We start from the raw sequence: 17924 nt of genomic DNA, 5'->3' as shown, positions 1-17924 counted from the left end.
AGAGCCCAAGCGTCAGACAGCTAAAGCTTGTACGACAAAGAGAGCACAACAGTGAAAGTGAGCAACAAAGAGAACGAGTACAAGACTTGATTCATGCCGAGTGATCAATGGTCACAGTTAAACCATTATAATAGTGTATAAATAGTTAACAGAAATGAGAAGTGAAAATTAATTGAAGTATTTATGAAGGAACAAGGGGGAGGACAAAAAAAGGAAAGGAAAAAAAAAAAAATCACAGAATGAGGAAATAGAAAAAAAAAAAGAAGAGAGAGAGGAAGAAGTTGAGCAGTGAACGTTATTTCTAAATTTTACCATTCTGGGCCGAAAGTGAGTGTCTCTGCTGTCATATTCCTCCCTTCCTCTCGGAGCTGAATCTATTGAAAACCAGAAAGAAAACAAAAATGCACACAAACCAGCAATGAGATGTTGACAAGCTAAATGCACCTTTCGGTAGATGTTGTATAGTGCTCTTACATTTTCACTGAATCTGTCTGGTTTAGAGAGCACTTACCCTGTCCAGGGGATCGGAGCAGGCAAGACTAGGCTGGACCAGACTTAGTTGAGAAGGCTGAGTGGTGTGCGAGTGTGTGTGTGTTTGTGTGCGCCTTGTGTGTGAAAGACAGCGTATGGATTGCGTATGAAGGTATGTTTATTTTTAAGCGTTCCAAAGAATAAAGAAATAGCTGCCTTATACTGGGTGTGTACACGAGGAAAAAAAAAAAAAAAGGTCAAATCTGTTCAAATCTGGTATGAAAAATCCTGTTCACGACCCAAAAATCTAAACAAATAAAAACATCAAAAAAAAAAGAAAAAAGAAAAAAGAGAGAAAAAAAAAGAAACAATTGGAAACGCTGGGGAAAAAAATCAAACACTAACAAGTGTGTGATAACAGCAATATGTTGATACTGACAATAAAATCCAAGTAGAGCTGCAAAAATCCAACGCAATGAAGAAGGAAAAAAAAACTGATCAGCTGACAACACAGCTGTCTAAAGCAGGTGACCGTGACCCTCTTACTCGGGTCTCCCTTTCCTTCTCTTCTCTTCCAATATTCCTTCTCCTCCTCTTCCTCTCGTTGAAACACTGTATGACCAGGCCCCGCCAGTCAACCCCTCTCACGCCGATGACCCTGCTCCCACCTCTGTGTGAAAAGAAAACAAAAAAAGAATATTAATAAAGATACAGTGCAGCGTTTCCCATACACACATATTTATTTGTGGCAGCCATATTATCATCACTGACCACACATATTGATTTTCCTTTTTATTCCCCTACTTAAAATGGTTAAAATCTTATTTCACTGTACAGCTGCATGGGGCGCATTGATTTACTACTGACTTTACAATGTTCAATTACAATCAATTACAATGTTATACAGCTAATTATACTATATATACACACACTAATCAAATACTGTTATAAGTATAATACCAAGATTAAGATTCAATTATGTGTCACATCCAGCTTATTTATACATCTCAGTAAGCTGGGGTCAGAGCACAAGGTAAGGCAAGGTTACAGCGCCAATGGAGCAAACAGGGTTAGGGACCTGGCTCAAGGGCTCAACAGTGCCAACCTGGCGGTGCTGGGGCTCGAATATTTGGATACACAATTATTAATGAACACACTGTCCAAACACAGACTTGCAATTCCTTGATCCCTAACAAATAACAATCTAACTAGTTATAATAAATATAAACATGAACCTGCAACTTTACCTTGATTGAATATAAAAGTTGTGACATTTAACGAGTTCCAGCAAATTCTTCTCTGCCCCTTCACACGGGGAAAGATTAAGCTGTAGTTTGGCTTGACTAAATAACTGGACCTTATTTTGTGTTCAACAATATTCAGTTCATCTACATATGCAAGCAGTCAGGCTATTTTCAAAGCTGGAGGTTGAAAAGCAAGTCCATTACAATCAGATCAGATATCTGAGCTATCAGGTTTTCTTCAACATTACCCATTGGACTGGTGCCTCGGAGGCCTGCTGATATGGCGTCACAGGTGTATTTTTCTCCAGTCTATCAACCACTGACAACAAAAAATTAAATACTACTCCTAAACCTATTATGTCTCTCTTTTTCCTTTCAATCTGCTTGTTAAACATCATTTTATTTTTTATTTCTCTTCCTCTGTATTTCCATGTCCCCTTTTTCTTACTGCTCTTTTTACATTCTCAACCCTCATCTTTACTTTTCCTTAATCCATCCATCAGCTTCTTGCAAGGAGTAAATTTTCCTTGAGGAAATGCGTATTTAATTTGTTCTGTACTGTTCTGTTAAATCGTTCTACAATTTGTTCATAAATATCCTGTTGGCACGGCACACTGTCAATCTGTAACTCAAGTTCATTGAGTCAATCTGTAACTCAAGTTCATTATTCATTCCTGGATCCAAACACCCCCAAGAATCATAAACTAGATCCATCCAAAGCATTTTATCAGCAGGATTAAAGGCGCAGCGGGCGCATATGAAAGCTCCAAAGTAACATGAGCAGTGTAGCAAGTTCACTGCTCTGCTTGCTCGAGTTAAAGAACGCAGAGAGTTCACCCAGTTAATTTCACCACTGAACCATGAATACAGGACTAAAGCCTGACATTAAATGTGTGTTTGCCTTTCTCACTTCAATGATTTGAGTTTAGATCACAAAAAAAAAGGTAAAATTAGCTTTCTTAGCATCCACTTTTCCCAACATTGGGTCCTATAGAGGCACTCAAACACAATTATACAAATCCTAAATTTAACAAGGAACACAAGCCAGCTTTTGTCTTAATATACATTACATTTTCCTGTGCAAAAAAATCATTACTTGCAATTACAAACATGTGAGGCAAGCTTTGAGGACCCTTTAATGCCGGGTACAATTAATGCAGTTTAATGAGGAAAGTAGCTAAAGCGTTTTACTGAAACACTCAGTTCTGAGGACTTTGTCTTTTGCACCTGATTCTTTTTTGCATGGAAATCCCAGCAGCTACCTTTAATTTTTTTTTTTTTTTAAGTGGTCCATTATATAATGTTTTGCTTTCTTTTCTGCTATACTAAATATTTTTCTGTGGGTCTTAATTTTGTGGTGGAATACAGATGCTTGAAAATAAGAAAATTTTGTCTACTAAATAAATAATAAAAATACATCTATAATAAAAGTTATAGACACAGAGGGTGCTTATGACTTTTACAGCATTTCCCTTTACGTGGAACTTGAAATTAGCATCCATTATGTTGCTACATTAAACCCAGGTAGCACAATCACAAGAATATTGTGATACGACGTCTCACATTCGACTGATTTTAAACAAAGAACATTAAATGTTTGTCTTTACTCATGTTCTTTTTTATTTGTTAGGAATTAACTGAGCCACTGGTTTTAACAATTTACTTTAAAAAAAAAAAAGCTCAATTCATTAAAATACAAAACAACTTACGGAAAACTTGTTTTAATCAAACAACTCCTGGAAGTACAAAAACAATGGTCCTTAAACATCAAAGTTGCGTACGGTCAAATCTGATCATATAACGAGCCCACCCAAAATTCCACAGACTTGATGCAAGTAAACTTGAACGTTTCATTTTAAAGAACTTAAAAAAGTCAATGCGCAGTTCCAGCATGTGACATTCTGACTTATAGTGGTGAACATAAAGCCTTAGAGCATAGATAAAACTATCTGTAAATTGATTTGTTAAATATTAGTTGCAAGCAATGATAAGCGGGTCCAAGCACCCTTTTGACATACGTTTAAGGCCTCTCCATGGCAGAACTATGTGAGATATAAAAAATATCTTTGTGATTTTGCATCCTCAAATGATAATTGTTCTGTTCAATGAGATCTAAAAGGGTACAGAGTTTCATATGCATCCAAGCAAGTGTGTGTGAGCTATGCAACAAAAACTTCTGTGAAGGCATGGCCTCAGACTCACAGCCATCCTAACGGCAGTAGATTCCAAACTGTGTGCTGATTTTCTTGAGTTTTTAAGCATATTAAGGCCTCCAAAAGGACCAGGTGATTGAAAAAAAAAATATATTAAAATTAAGTAAATAAAACTATATAGTTGCATGCAACAATGATCGGGCCCAAGCACCATCGATGTGCGAGCGTACTAGAAAGACAGTTGGCTTTTAAAGTGGATGTACCATTATGACAACTTTAGAATGAGGGGAATTTTATGTTAACACCCCCAACAAGCCCCGAATTCTGGAAAAAAGCATCACATTATGATGTCACTCAATGTGATGTCAAGGTGATGTCCCTCTTTATTAGCCACTTTTCGGCATAAGATTAAGGAATCGTCATGGCTGAACTGTTTAGGATATGAAAAATTCCTTCTCAATGATGACCTTGGCCTGCTTTCGTGGTGATCATGTAAATCCCCAAGGAGGAGTAGATCAAATTCTACTGGAAGAACAAGAGGGCACTTCACAGACACTATTAAGACATGGGGCTGCTGTCATAGTTCTTGGGCCCTAATAATCCTTTGAAAAACAATAGGGCCCTTCACATACCATGACATGATAGAGCTGATGTCATAATGCTTGGGCCTCAATAAATGTTGAATGTAATCTCGTCATCCAAAAACTGGCACATGCTCAAAATTCATAATCATTTACATTAAAAACAAAAAATAGATATATAGATATATTGAGGTCAATAAGTATTTGATTACCCTGTGACTTTGCAAGTTCTCTTGCTTAGAAATCATGGAGAGGTCTACAATTTCCAGCATAAGTTTGCATTTCCACTGTGAGAGACAGAATCTAAAAAGAAAAACCCGGAAATCACATTGTATGATTTTTTAACAATTTATTTGTGAATTACTGTGTCAAAACTGTAGATCCCTCCATGATTTCTAAGTAGGAAAACTTGCAAAATCACCGGGTGATCAAATACTTATTGACCTCACTGCATATAGATATAGTGAAACCTTGGATTGTGAGTAACTTGGTCTGTGAGCATTTTGCAAGATATTTTAATAATTTAAACATAAAGATGTTTTAAAACTTGATAAATGTGTGAGGTCTCAGTGCCTGTGTGTCACTCATATAGGCAACATCCATACTGTTTACTACAATATTGTAACCAGGTGTGCAGGTTTTTTTTTTTTTCCTTTTTTTACAACAATGCAACACCAAATTTCAAAAGGAAGCAAAAACAAGCATCATTAGTGACATTCCTTATTAAATAGTTTTGCAGAAACGGCAGTAATCCTGTTTGTGTGTGTGTATTTCTGCACACGTGCAAATGTGTGAAAGTAGTCTTAAACAGTAGCCCCCCCCCCTTTTTTTTTTTTTTTTTACTTTAGTCACAATTCTTTTTAAAAGGTACAGTGCAGGTTTCACACCCACGCTTCCTCATCGCCATTACCGCTTTATCCTGTATTCAGGGTCACGGGGGGCCTGGAGCCTATCCCAGGAGACTTAGGGCACAAGGTAGGTTACACCCTCAACAGGGTGCCAAATCCATCGCAGGGCACACACACACACACACACACACTACTAAATAACCTAACCCATATGTCTTTGGACTGTAAGAGGAAACCGGAGTACCTGGAGTAAACCCACCAAGCACAGGGAGAACACGCAAACTTCATGCACACAGAGATCCTGACCCTTGACCCTGGAGGTGCAAGGCGACACTACACCACCGTGCCACAACACAGTGCAGGTTAATTTGTTTAATTTTTACTTTATGTTTTGTATTAATTAGTTATTTTAATATGAATATCTTTGGGTTTCCAATATCTTTGGGAGTTCTTTAATATACAAGTATGTTCCTGGAATTAATTATGTTCGAAATCCAAGGTTTAACAGTACAGAATTCCATCGTACAGGTTTTCTACAAACTCTGAATTTTAAACACTTGCAAAACCATTACAGCATTAAAGTACCAAAATAAAAAGTACAGAAATTTTATGTTTGTAATAAATGATTTTTGATGAACAGGCCTTATGGATGTGACATGTGTGAATCAGACCCCCACAAACTATATGAAGAACATGCTTGATTATTGAATTTTAACATAAAACATTGGAAATAGTAACTAAACAGAAAACTATGAAATTATAATCCATTATTGTACACATAATCCAGGCTTTTACTCTCTTTGTAGTTTATTATTTTTTTTATGTCGCAGCTTTTTGATGCTCAGCAACTGGACTTTACTGTTTACTTTCCAACTAAAACTTTTGGCAATACAAGTATTTTTGGTCGCCCAGTATTTTCGCTCTCTCACATACGCAAGTGGTATGAACTGCAATTACATTTACAAGTCCCTAAAGATAAGGTCTTTCAGTTATATGCCATGTGTCATACTACTGCAGAGAATGTTACTGACTTCCTGCTAGGCTTTGACCATGCAGTTCATTTGTGCACTATAGACAAACCGTCCCATCTTATCAAATCAAAAGTCTGTAAAACAATTTTTTTTTATCTCATTATGGAGGGGAGAAATCACACCCCGCGTCGCACCACATTCTCTCCAATCCCACCATCACTGCTCGATTGATACCGTCATCCCTCAGAGATCAAGGATGACATACATCTAGACTGTTTTTGTTCTGGCATCTAGGTGGTGGAAAAAACTTCCTCTAGGTTTCCATACAGCTGACTCTCTGGCAATCTTTGAAGGATGACTGAAGACCTGTTTGTTTGTTTCTAGTACTTAATACTTAGTAAACTAGTAACCCAGTGTGAGGATCCAAATTCAGAAATTTTAAAGCACATTTTGTCGCTCTGGATAAGAATGTCTGCCTAATGCCTAAAAGTAAATGAGAATTAGGTGATCAATAGACAGCAATTGTATACCACAAACAAATTGAAGTAAGTGCAGATGTTTTTTGACATTGCAGTGTGAAGTCATTATGGTAAACATATGTCCAAAGCTACTCTAGTGGTGGCGCTAGAGGGCTCCAATAGGTAGCTCACAATTATTGTGAAGGCTGTCATACATTCACACATGGAAGAATAATAAGAAATAGAAGAGGGAGCATAAAGAAGAAAACATATTCCAAGATCATGTTAAGCCCCTTAGTTACTTAGACTATGCGTGGCAAGAGGCAAGGCAATACACTGTAAGCTGTCGTGCACGCTGATATACAGCCTCTGGAACGGCCTTCTCTGATCAAAAAATTATAATTCTCCCACTTTATTTAGAAGGAATTGTATTTTTTTTCTCTAAAACTCAACTATCAGTTGACTATTTTTTCCCATAAATAAACAAAGCCAAAATGGAAACTAGATGTTAAAATTAACATTGATTTTTAATTAGCAGGATTTTTAATTAGCACCCCCCCCCCCCCACACACACACAGTACACTATTAAGACAACTGAGATTAGATTAACAAACTGACCATTTAGGTGAAGTAAGTAATGGACAAGTAAGTAACTATTGGAAGCACATTAGGAGCTTATAATGAGCTGAACATAAATGAATAATAATGACACTAATTAGAGCATTATAGAGTTATCTACATCTCCATACACAGATCGGTGAGCCAATCACAAAAGCTTGGGGGGGAAAAATATCCCAGGGGTTGAAACATCATGGCAACAGAGATCTCCCAGCAACACCATGAGGTGTCGTGTGCTTTTTCTACTATGGAGGGAGTTAAGAGAAGAGAGGGGGAAACTGAACACAGCACATGTATATGTAGCTTGCCTGAAGGTAAAGAGAAGCAGCTCAACAGGTTAAGTCCCAACCATGAACAATTACCCTTTTTTTTCTTGCAATTTTTTTTTTCTAAAAACTGCAATCAATGTTGCAACACATTATGTAACGTGTGAGGAAGAGTGAAGGTAAACTGGAAACATGCACTTGCATAGAGTCATTCATATTTAATTACTGTTTTCCCTTTAGGTTTTTTTGGGGGGGCGGGGGGATTTCTACCTACAATTTCTATGTTAAAACGGGACATACATGGTACGATATCCAACATCAGTCATAACTGATGTATATGCATTATTTATGTAAATTTGCTTCCTAGTAGTTACACTTAAAACATTTTGTACATCCAGCATTACAATAGTCTAACTTTCTTCTTTAAAAGTTGCTCAAAACAGCGAATGGACAAGTAAGTAACTATTGGAAGCACATTAGGAGCTTATAATGAGCTGAACATAAATGAATAATAATGACACTAATTAGAGCAATTAGTCACAGATCACATCATTCTGAAGTATGTAGTCAGGGTGTAACACAGCAAAAGGAAAGATATTTGTCTGCATCCCAAAGATGCCGAAGCCATTTACGGCCACAAGTCGAAGAGAACATTACTGTGCCTGATTTCAGTCACAATGACAGAAATCACAGGGTCTGGGGGTTCAGGTAAACGCAATGGGGCGTGTTCCAGTGCTCTGTGACGTAGCATGAGTAGTGGTTCAAAACGATACAGTGGCCTTACAGATCTCTACTGAGGCATATGCTAAACCCCAAACCCTACCATTCACTGAGCCAGACCAGCTAGTGGGAGGGAACAGGAAAATACAAAACTGAGAAGAAAAGGAAATGTTGTAACTTAGGTTTGCACATCAGTCAATCTGTGTGCCTTTTAACATTACTCCATTAATCCTCTCGGGGTAGGGACGTGAAGGTATGTAAAAGTATGAAAGTAGACGATAACCTGATCAGGAACAAATCCCTGGCTTCCTGTTGGCTGCATTCCACTGAAACAATCAAGTGTTTTACTTTGAGAGCTGTCTGGGTGGGAAATAATTATTAACCCCATCATTACATGTGCACCAAAAAATATATACAATATTAAATAAATACTAATAAAACGCCCTGTGCACAGCAAAAGAGATGGCAAAAAAAAGCATACAAGATTTAGCACGGAACTATTTAAAAAATAATAATAACAAAAAAAATTAAATAACATTTTTTGCTGTAAAATACTAATGACTCCATATGTCTGAAAATGAGGGACGATGGTAATGTCTCAAAATCTTTTACAGTATGTTATTCAGAATGCAATTTTCTGCATCTTTACCTGCTATTTGAAATATTTAATAATTACAACTGTTGAAATATTACTGCCAACTTTCAATTAATAATGTTAAGCCCACAGCACTGCCACTTCCATCATGCACTCATGGAAACCATGTCAACTTTTGTGCTCTGCTCACGATAATCTCTAGCTTGAAACGCAAAAACAATATTGTTACTATATTTTGCCAGGTACGACAATGGTTTAAACAGAACACAAGCAATATTTCACTGCAGTAAGGCACACACTTGCATTGGTTACAATCAGCCAGGTTTAGAAAATAACAACAAAAATTGTCGCCATATTCATTAGTCTCACTCAGGAGCCACAAAATCACATTGTGACATAAAGCAGAAAATCAAACTTGATTCTGTTTATTTTAAAAATTACACACTGTGGCAGAATGCTGTGCCTCAGTGTGCAAGCTGCAACACATTCGGAATGTTGCGCTGCTACTTAGAGACTGTTACTGACAAAACCTTTGATTCAAACAATTAACACAGTTACACATTGACTATTTTTAGCCTGTTAGATCACACACACACACACACACAACCCAAGATGCAAGAACCGCTTTCAAGTTGACTGAGCTACACAACACAGCATACTGAAATTTCAAATATTAACATTTTTTAACATGAAATCAATTGCATAATTGGTTAAAAGGCACAACTCTAGTAGTTCCATCATTCTAAACACTTATGTTTACCAACCTAGATGCCTTGTGCCTTTTAACCAATTATGCAATTGATTTGATATTTCATTGGGTAATTTAGTGAAATAATTCAGTTTTCGATTTGGAATTGACTCACGCCTAAATTTATCGAACTCCTTAAAAATATGTCGGAGTTTCCCCGAAAAAACAAACAAACCCACTTGCTTATACTGAAAATACTTGCATTCTTAAAAGACCACAGCCTCCTCTTTTAAAGGTATGGGTGGTTGGTGCAATACTGCCACCCACTGAACTGGAGTGTAGAGCATTTGTTTCTTTTTATTTAGCCCATCCTCATCACGTAAAGGCAGGCCATTGTTTGTATATTCAGCTTTCCAAGCATCGTTATCTCATTAACTTTACGTTGGTGTGTCCTCCTTCCCCTGGTGATGCTTGTAACGGTATTGGGTTAAGGGCCTTACCTATTGGCCCAACAGCGACAACCTAGCAGTGTTGCGGCTTGAACTAACAGCATATCATCTTTATTTAAAGCTAATTCAAAGTTAATTTTAATATTTCAAAATCTGTACGAAATAAAGCTACTTAAAATAAATCAGACAGTAAAATTGTGTGCTACTGGATTGAATCAAAATTCCCAATGTTCAAAAATTTAATTAGATTGAATCGATAGTCTAGCTATAATTCACAGCTCTACTAACTATAGCAGTTACTTTTGATTGTTGGGACTGCGTGAACTATCATTAATATACAATGAGGAAGGCAGACCTCAGGCTCACGCCAGTTAATTATTTTTTTTTTAAGTTTTTAAAACCACAACAAGTAGAGGAAGTGTCCCAACGGCAGCTAAAAATAATGACTTCACAAAGTACAGGATATTTCTTGAAATGAAAGATTTTCATTTGAGCTTTAATGGTTGCAAAAAAAAATCTGCTTTATCATCAAAGATTAATAGCAAAAAGATAAAGCCGATCTATTTCATAATGGATATAGACATTATTATGCATATTGACCAAGCTAGTTACATTTCCAAGGTTGTAGTTGTTTTGGCTTTAATGAATAAGATTAAAATTTAATCTCGGCTTTGCACGAGCACTAAGCTAATTTTGCAGAAGGGCACTTAGTAAAGCTGATATTCATTAATGTCTTCTGTGCATTTAATATTTCAGTTCAGTATTTCTCTGTAGTAAAAAGACACCACTGGGGAACAGAAAGTTTCATTGATGATTACAGAATACTACTAGCCCATAGAAGTTCATTAACTCCACACATTAAAATATAAAATCAGGCAGACGGTATTGCTATAGTGAGTCGTCAAAACACTTGTGCACTAGGTCATGTCATTGCATCCCTATCTTACTGGAACATCTATCAAAGACGATAAGTTCTTAATAAAATAGGAGTCCTTGGAAGTCCTTATGTTCTCTAAGGGCTAAGACCTAACACTAGGACAAGATATTAAAAGCAAAATAGTAAGAGCTGGTGACTGATACTTCATATCTAAACCTCAAAAAACAACCATATTTAAAGACAGAGAGCATGCAGATTTATTTAGGTGCGTCTTACTATGAATAACTAAATATCAGTTACAATATCTGTATGGAACTGCCAGATAATTTAAAACACATGCCAACATAGTATACAATCGAATAAACTTAGTAGCACAAAAATAGCCTGGTCAGTAAGCCACTTTCGGTGGATTTGAATTAATATAAGGAGTTATTATGGTGGTGCTATATCGCCTCAATGAGCTTTAAAACCTACAAAAATGTTGTTCCAGTGTCTCCGGATAGACAACTATGACAAGAGAAGACAGGCATGCAACAGGTCATACACCATAAACACAGACAAAAACTACATAAAATGACTGAAAAATATAAAATCTAATCTATAATTTTTTTTTTTTTTTTTTTTTTAAGTAAAATGATCATGCCTTGGGTATCAATTGTTTATCCTCGGTTTAAAGCAATGCATCAGTTTGCCTAAAACCTCCGGCCTTCTTTTTATTTTTAACAGTGACCGTATTCACCTACCTTACACATTTCCTGTAGTGCAGTTGGCGAATACACACAAAATTAGCTGAATACAGGCGTTTATGCATGCAGCAGCCGGAATGTTTTTTTAACTTTTACAATATTGTGACATCACAAACAGTTTAATTAAAATATTAAGTTACGCTTTGTGGACCTACATGCTAATGATCATACTACAAAGTCAGAGTAAACACTCATCAGCTCTGAATCTAATAACTTGCTCCACACCTGATATAACTCATGAAGCTGGGGATAATTAGCTGATGAGTTGGAGCAGGTGTGTCTGCACTTAGAAAAAAAAAAACTTGATTCCTGAATGCCCAGTTCAAATTCCATATCTCATTTTGCAACAGCGTTCAACACTGTTCCCAGGACCATGTGCCAGACTGACCACAGGTTCAGCATCAGACCATCATGAAATTTGGATTCTCAAAAAAGTTAATTTAGAAAGCTGGCACGGTTCGGCAGTAGGTCTGGGATACTTCTGGCAAGGTGCAACGCAAAAGACACAACTAGGGCTTTTAAACAACAATGATGACTGTTGATAGAGTATGTACCAGACATTTAACCACATGGAACATTTAAAGAAGCTAAAAACCAGGACTGGTTGAGAAGCACAGGAGGGTCAGGTTGTTTCCAGCACAGCGTGTAAAATTGCAATACTGCAAAACTCTCTAACAAAACAGATATACTCTGAACATTCTAATCTCACACTCCTTATGAGTGTTCAAAATAAGTAATACATTTATATGGTAAATTCCCACATGAATTTAACATGATATTGTGCCATTCTAAACAGTTTATCTTAAGTAAATATAATCACAGCAAAACATTTCAGCTATGCAGCACAACATTAGAATCAGCAATGGCTTGCGGATGACCGGATAAACATGCAGAATAAGACTGTATGCGAAACACACAACCATGGTACTGGGTGGTAGCTGTGACCTTCGAACCCAAACTGCTGCCTTTCACTTTCCTTACACATTTTAGGTGAAGAAAAACATGAATTGCAAAAAAACATTCACTGAAGACTAGGCGTGAACATCTGGAAGCCCAATATGGACACTTGAACCACACCAGGTGTGCTCATGTAGCATTTGTTTTGCATGTATTTAGCTAAAACATGTTGCTGGCTTGGCCTACTCAGTTCACCAGACTCTCAGCATATCATCTAATGCCAAATTTATGCAGTATATGCAACTGAGGCCCAAGAAGCACAAACAGGAGGTAGGTCTTTAGAGTTTGTTTTTTTTAATCAGTGCTAGACGTCACACAGTGCCATTATTAAAATAAAGATATTAAGCACTGAGTTTTGGTCTTCTCAACAGGTTAGTTGAATGGCTCTAACCCAAACTAATACTCTAAAACAAGGCATTATACAAAAGGATGCCAACCTGAATATAAAGATATTTTTACTTAAACTAATGAACAAATCTGCTACAACTCTGGCTATTTCATTGACAAAAAAAAAAAAAACATTTCACAGTACATATAAGGAAAAGAAATGACAGTATATGCTGTTTTAGCGAGAAAAACAAACAAGCACACTTCATGGAGATGTATTGCAGCCTACAATAAAGCAAACTGTCTGTTACTACCCAAAGCAGATCTAAAAGCATGCTTTCAAGAGTGAGTGCTAATGACTGCAATTTTTAAATGTACTAATGAATGACAACACACTTTTCAACGATTTATAGTTACACTAAAATGTGTGAAACGTCCTTAGGAAAAGGTAGTTCCTGTTATCACTTGTGTTAGAGCAGCTATTGGACAGTGGACAGGACTGATATCACATCTTTTGTTCCTCATCTCCATTACAAATGAATGCAGCTTATCATGTTACCAAGAAAAATACATTCTTAGCGTCTTATACTTATTGGTGCTAAAAACTTTTCTGAGGATGAAAAAACTGATACTTGAGACTCTCAATAACTATGTCCTTACAGAACACAATCTCTTATTTTCTGTATTAATTAGTTATTTTTTATCTCTAGATGCTGCAATGTATTTGCAATTCAAGCCCCATTGGCCATTCATAAATATTTGTGATTTGAGCTGGAAATACCTTACATTTATGATATTTGGCAGATGGGAGTGGTAGGCTTCTTGTCTGCCATGCGGAAGGCCCGGGTTCAATTCCTACAAAATGCCCAAATGCACTGGATGCAGTGCCGGTCCCAAGCCCAGATAAAATGGGGTTGTGTCAAGAAAGGAATCCGGTCTAAAACCCGTGCCAGTTGTGTGCGGATCAGATGGTCCGCTGTAGTGACCCCTCGACAGGAGCAGCCAAAAGGTACACATACATCTGAGCAGTTGAGACCCAACAGTGACAACTTGGTGGTAGTGGGATTTGAACATGGGACCTCCTGATCAGTAGTAGTAGTCCAATGCCTTAACCACTGAACTACTCCTGCCTGCAGAGCTTCTGTTATGAAAAATGAATCAAAGATATTATCATTCAACATCAGTGCAGGTTAAGATCAACTAGAATTGAGAATACAACAGCACTGTGGTATAAACATAAACAATGGGCGTAGTGTTTATATGAATTATGCTAATAAATGAAATTTATAAAAGGTGTAGAAAAAAAAGTTTGAGAAGTTTTATAACGCACTGAATTAGCCACTATCGAAAACAATGTTGTGAAAATCCCTCGCGTGCATGGTATCCCACAATGCACTACTGCTCTGGGCTGTTCCTCAGGTGATGTCGGGAGCAGTCCACTTTTTTTCATTTTTAACGAATAAATCAGCGTCTCGGATCAGGAACAAACACAATCATAAGACGTTTAAGAATTCATACAAACATCATTCTAACGTCACAAACAGTTTAGGCGTAAACACGTCGTCTTTAATGCACACTAAAGCTAATAACTAGTGGATATTGATTGAGTAGCCACCGTGTTGAAGTACACATGTAGTTAGCACGGTAGTGTGTTGTTTTGGACTCTCCCCCCCTCCCCCTCCTGTAACCGTGGCCTTCACACTCCGCCACAACTCACTCACTACAAAATAAACCGTCCCACAGGACAAAAACACAACTCTCCATTACATTTACACTCTATGGACAACAGCCGTCTCCGACGTGGACTGCAATAAGGGCAGGACAAATCAAAACTCTCTCCGTATTTGTGACAAGATCCCAGGCTAGCAGGCTAACGTTAGCAAAAACATTCAAGGAGAGACGCTGCGTTTGCTCACCCTGTTTTCTGCAGCTCCGAATGCAAACTTGCTGTTTTTTTACTTGGAGACGTCTCGTTTTTCGCGCATGGGATTGTGGTGTCCGGCTGCTGGCGTGCTCGTGCTCTAAAACCACGCTGTAATCCTCATTCGATTGTGTCTAATAGCTATATTATTTGTATTTGCTCTGTCCGACGGTCGCTGTGCGTTGATAGCTCTTGTCTACTCGCTGCTCTTGTTTGTGTTTTAGGAAGATGGCCGCTGTACCACGTGACTCCCGGCCCCACACTATTCAAATAACCAGGGTTTGCAGCGCCCCTAGCGGGCGAATACCTGTCTAAACACGTCTGTTTCGGAAACACGCACTCATCCGCTTTATTCTGCGTACAGGGGGAGGGGCCTGGAACCTATGAACAGGAGACTTTTAGGGCACGAGGCAGGGTAGACCAATCCATCGCATATACATACCAACTCACACAGTCATTCACATGCTACAGGCAATTTTGGAATGCCATTTAGATTAATCTGCTAGATCTGCTTAATCTGTTAGACTGTGAGAGGAAACATACCATGCATAGGGATAACACACAAACTCCGTGCACAGATAGACACAAAGATGAGAATCAAACCTCATTCTCGAGATGCAAAGCCACAGTGCCACCTTGTTTTAGAAACACAATTTGGTACCCCATCCATAGTGTGCACCTTTTTGTGCCCTAAGATCCCTTTGATAGGCACCAGACCTTCTCTTCCTGTCCCCAAACCTACACAGAATCTGAAATCTCAGCAGTGCCAAGCTGCCACTAATGGGACCTTGAGCAAGTCTGTTAAACCTGAACTGCTTAGTGGTACAAATAAATACAATTTAAGTTGGCACATACAAATGCCATACAATGTTTAATTAAGCAAGAAAACATATATTCTATATAAGCTTATATTTTGTATGTTTATATATAAGGTGGGCGGCACGGTGGTTTAGTGTGCATGTGTCTCTGTGTGCATGGAGTTTGCATGTTCTCCCCGTGCTTGTCGGGTATTCTGGTTTCCTCCCACAGTCGAAAGATATGCAGGCTAATTCCCATTCCCAAATAGTGTGTAAATAAGTTTGTGAGTGTGCGTATGGGTGTGTGCCCTGTGATGAATTGGCACCCTGTTCAGGGTGTACCCTGCCTCGTGCCCTGAGCCTTCTGGGATAGCCCAGGGGGAAGCACGGGGTGAACATGCAAACTTCATGCACACAGAAGCGGGAAATCAAACCTGGCTGGGAATCAAATGTGGACCCTAGAGGTGCAAGGCGACAGTGCTAACCAATAAGTCTCATTGTTACAATCAATGAATGCAGATTAATTCTGCAGATGTGAAGGTTATGCACTTTCATACAATAGTTATATCAATAACAAAGATTACATGGAATAATCTAACAACAGCTTGAACTGTTTGACTGTGGAATGGTTTTGTACAGTAACGGAACAGCACACACTCTGCGACTACTTTATTAAGTATATATTAAATACTACCCACATATAGTCAATATTTAATTAGATTAACTTTAGTGTAACTACGTGGCAACAACGTGTTGACTTAATCAACATCCATACAAGTTGCTTACAAGACAATTACAGTTACACAAATTAATTTATTAGATCAATTTTCATTAGAGTCTAGCTACCTAATTTATACAAATGCTAGATGTCCATGTGTAAAACGGTGAGAGGGAAACTGGGTTTTAATGTACATGTATGACTGTAGAAACATATTTCACACTATAAGTGTACAGTGTATGAGTGTACAACTTTAGTAGTTTAAAAAATCAGTAACTATTACAGGTTATAAACTGTTACACAGAACTGTTCATAAAATTCAGGGGAAGTGGCAAGTCCTTCCCTGATTATGTGCAGTCAAGAAACAATGCTAGATAGAAACATAAATGTTGTGGCATTATATGTTTGAAATTTTAATTCATAATTTTAAACAAACAATATGTTTTTACCAAGCAATGTTATTTTGTAAAATATATGTTTAAAATCAGGAAAAGATTTCACCCGTCACCCCTGTACTCGCTCATGTTAAACACACCAGCTACGATTGCCCAATAGCGTCTCGCCTCCTGTCCTCGGATTGGTTAAACGTGTGACGTTTTTGTGCTCGGATTGGCTAATCAGGTTGCATTTCAAGACCACCGTCCAATCATAAATCAAAAGGTGGGTGGACGTTGTAGTGACAGTGAACAGTGTGCAGAATGCAAAGTGAGATAGGTTAGCTTTCACTTAAACCCCGTGTCAGCTGGCGTGCTTGCAGTGTGTCACTTCAATTTAACTATAATTCCCTCCTCGCTTTAAACTTCTTCACAGCATATAAATAAACACTATTATACTATATGCTGGAATTAGCTTCGTGTGTGTCGAAAAATGTTTTTATTTAAAATGTTTATTTCTTCTAATAAACAAATGCCCTGAACATTTCCTCAGCTCTATAGCCTGCTCTCAATCAACTCTCACTCAGCCTGCTCAGAGGCAATTATGAGAATTTATTAACAAAATTCACAAAAGAAATATGTTGCTTCCAACACCTCCCAAAATATGCGGGAGTGTGCCAAAGACTTACAGATGGTGTCAATAGTTTGATCCAATGGCTGTGCAAAAATGTAACTGCATACACTAGGTGGCAGTATTGCTCATGAGGAAGCTCACTCACTCTCTGATCATCTACTGTATACTGCTTTATCCTGTATACAGGGTCGCGGAGTTCCTGGAGCCTATCCCAGGAGACTTAGGGCATGAGGTGGGGTACACCCTGGGCAGGGTGCCAAACCATCTTAGGGCACACACTATAGGGCAATTTGTAAACGCCTATTAACCTAATCAGTACGTCTTTGGACTGTTGAAGGAAACCAGAGTACCCGGAGGAAACCCACCACGCCAAGTTGAACATGCAAACTCCACGCACACAGACTAGAGGTGGTAATCAAATCACAGAGACACAGAGAGACTGAGGAGGAGCTTCTTTCCGCAGGCGATAAGGTCTCTCAACCACACCACCATGCAGAACTAATACAATATT

At 38.0% G+C, this 17924-nt stretch overlaps 1 protein-coding gene across 3 annotated transcripts in view; it reads right to left on the bottom strand.

Annotated features, from left to right (window-relative positions):
* Positions 1-15103, bottom strand: part of gigyf1a (GRB10 interacting GYF protein 1a) — a 28549-nt gene extending 13446 nt beyond the window's left edge. For all 3 annotated transcript variants that reach the window (XM_053492459.1, XM_053492467.1, XM_053492473.1), the window contains exons 1-3: positions 14886-15103; positions 512-1141; positions 313-374 (exon numbers count right to left, since the gene is read on the bottom strand). In XM_053492459.1, the coding sequence (XP_053348434.1) occupies positions 313-347 (35 nt within the window). In that variant the 5' untranslated portion in view covers positions 348-374; positions 512-1141; positions 14886-15103. The remainder of the gene's footprint in view (positions 1-312; positions 375-511; positions 1142-14885) is intronic.
* Between the last annotated feature and the right edge of the window lie 2821 nt (positions 15104-17924).

This window comes from Clarias gariepinus, chromosome 1 (genome assembly GCF_024256425.1).
Source record: "Clarias gariepinus isolate MV-2021 ecotype Netherlands chromosome 1, CGAR_prim_01v2, whole genome shotgun sequence".
In the NCBI taxonomy this organism is placed as follows: Eukaryota; Metazoa; Chordata; class Actinopteri; order Siluriformes; family Clariidae; genus Clarias; species Clarias gariepinus.
Note: the sequence above shows the minus strand (reverse complement) of the source record. Positions and strands in the feature narration are given on the sequence as shown.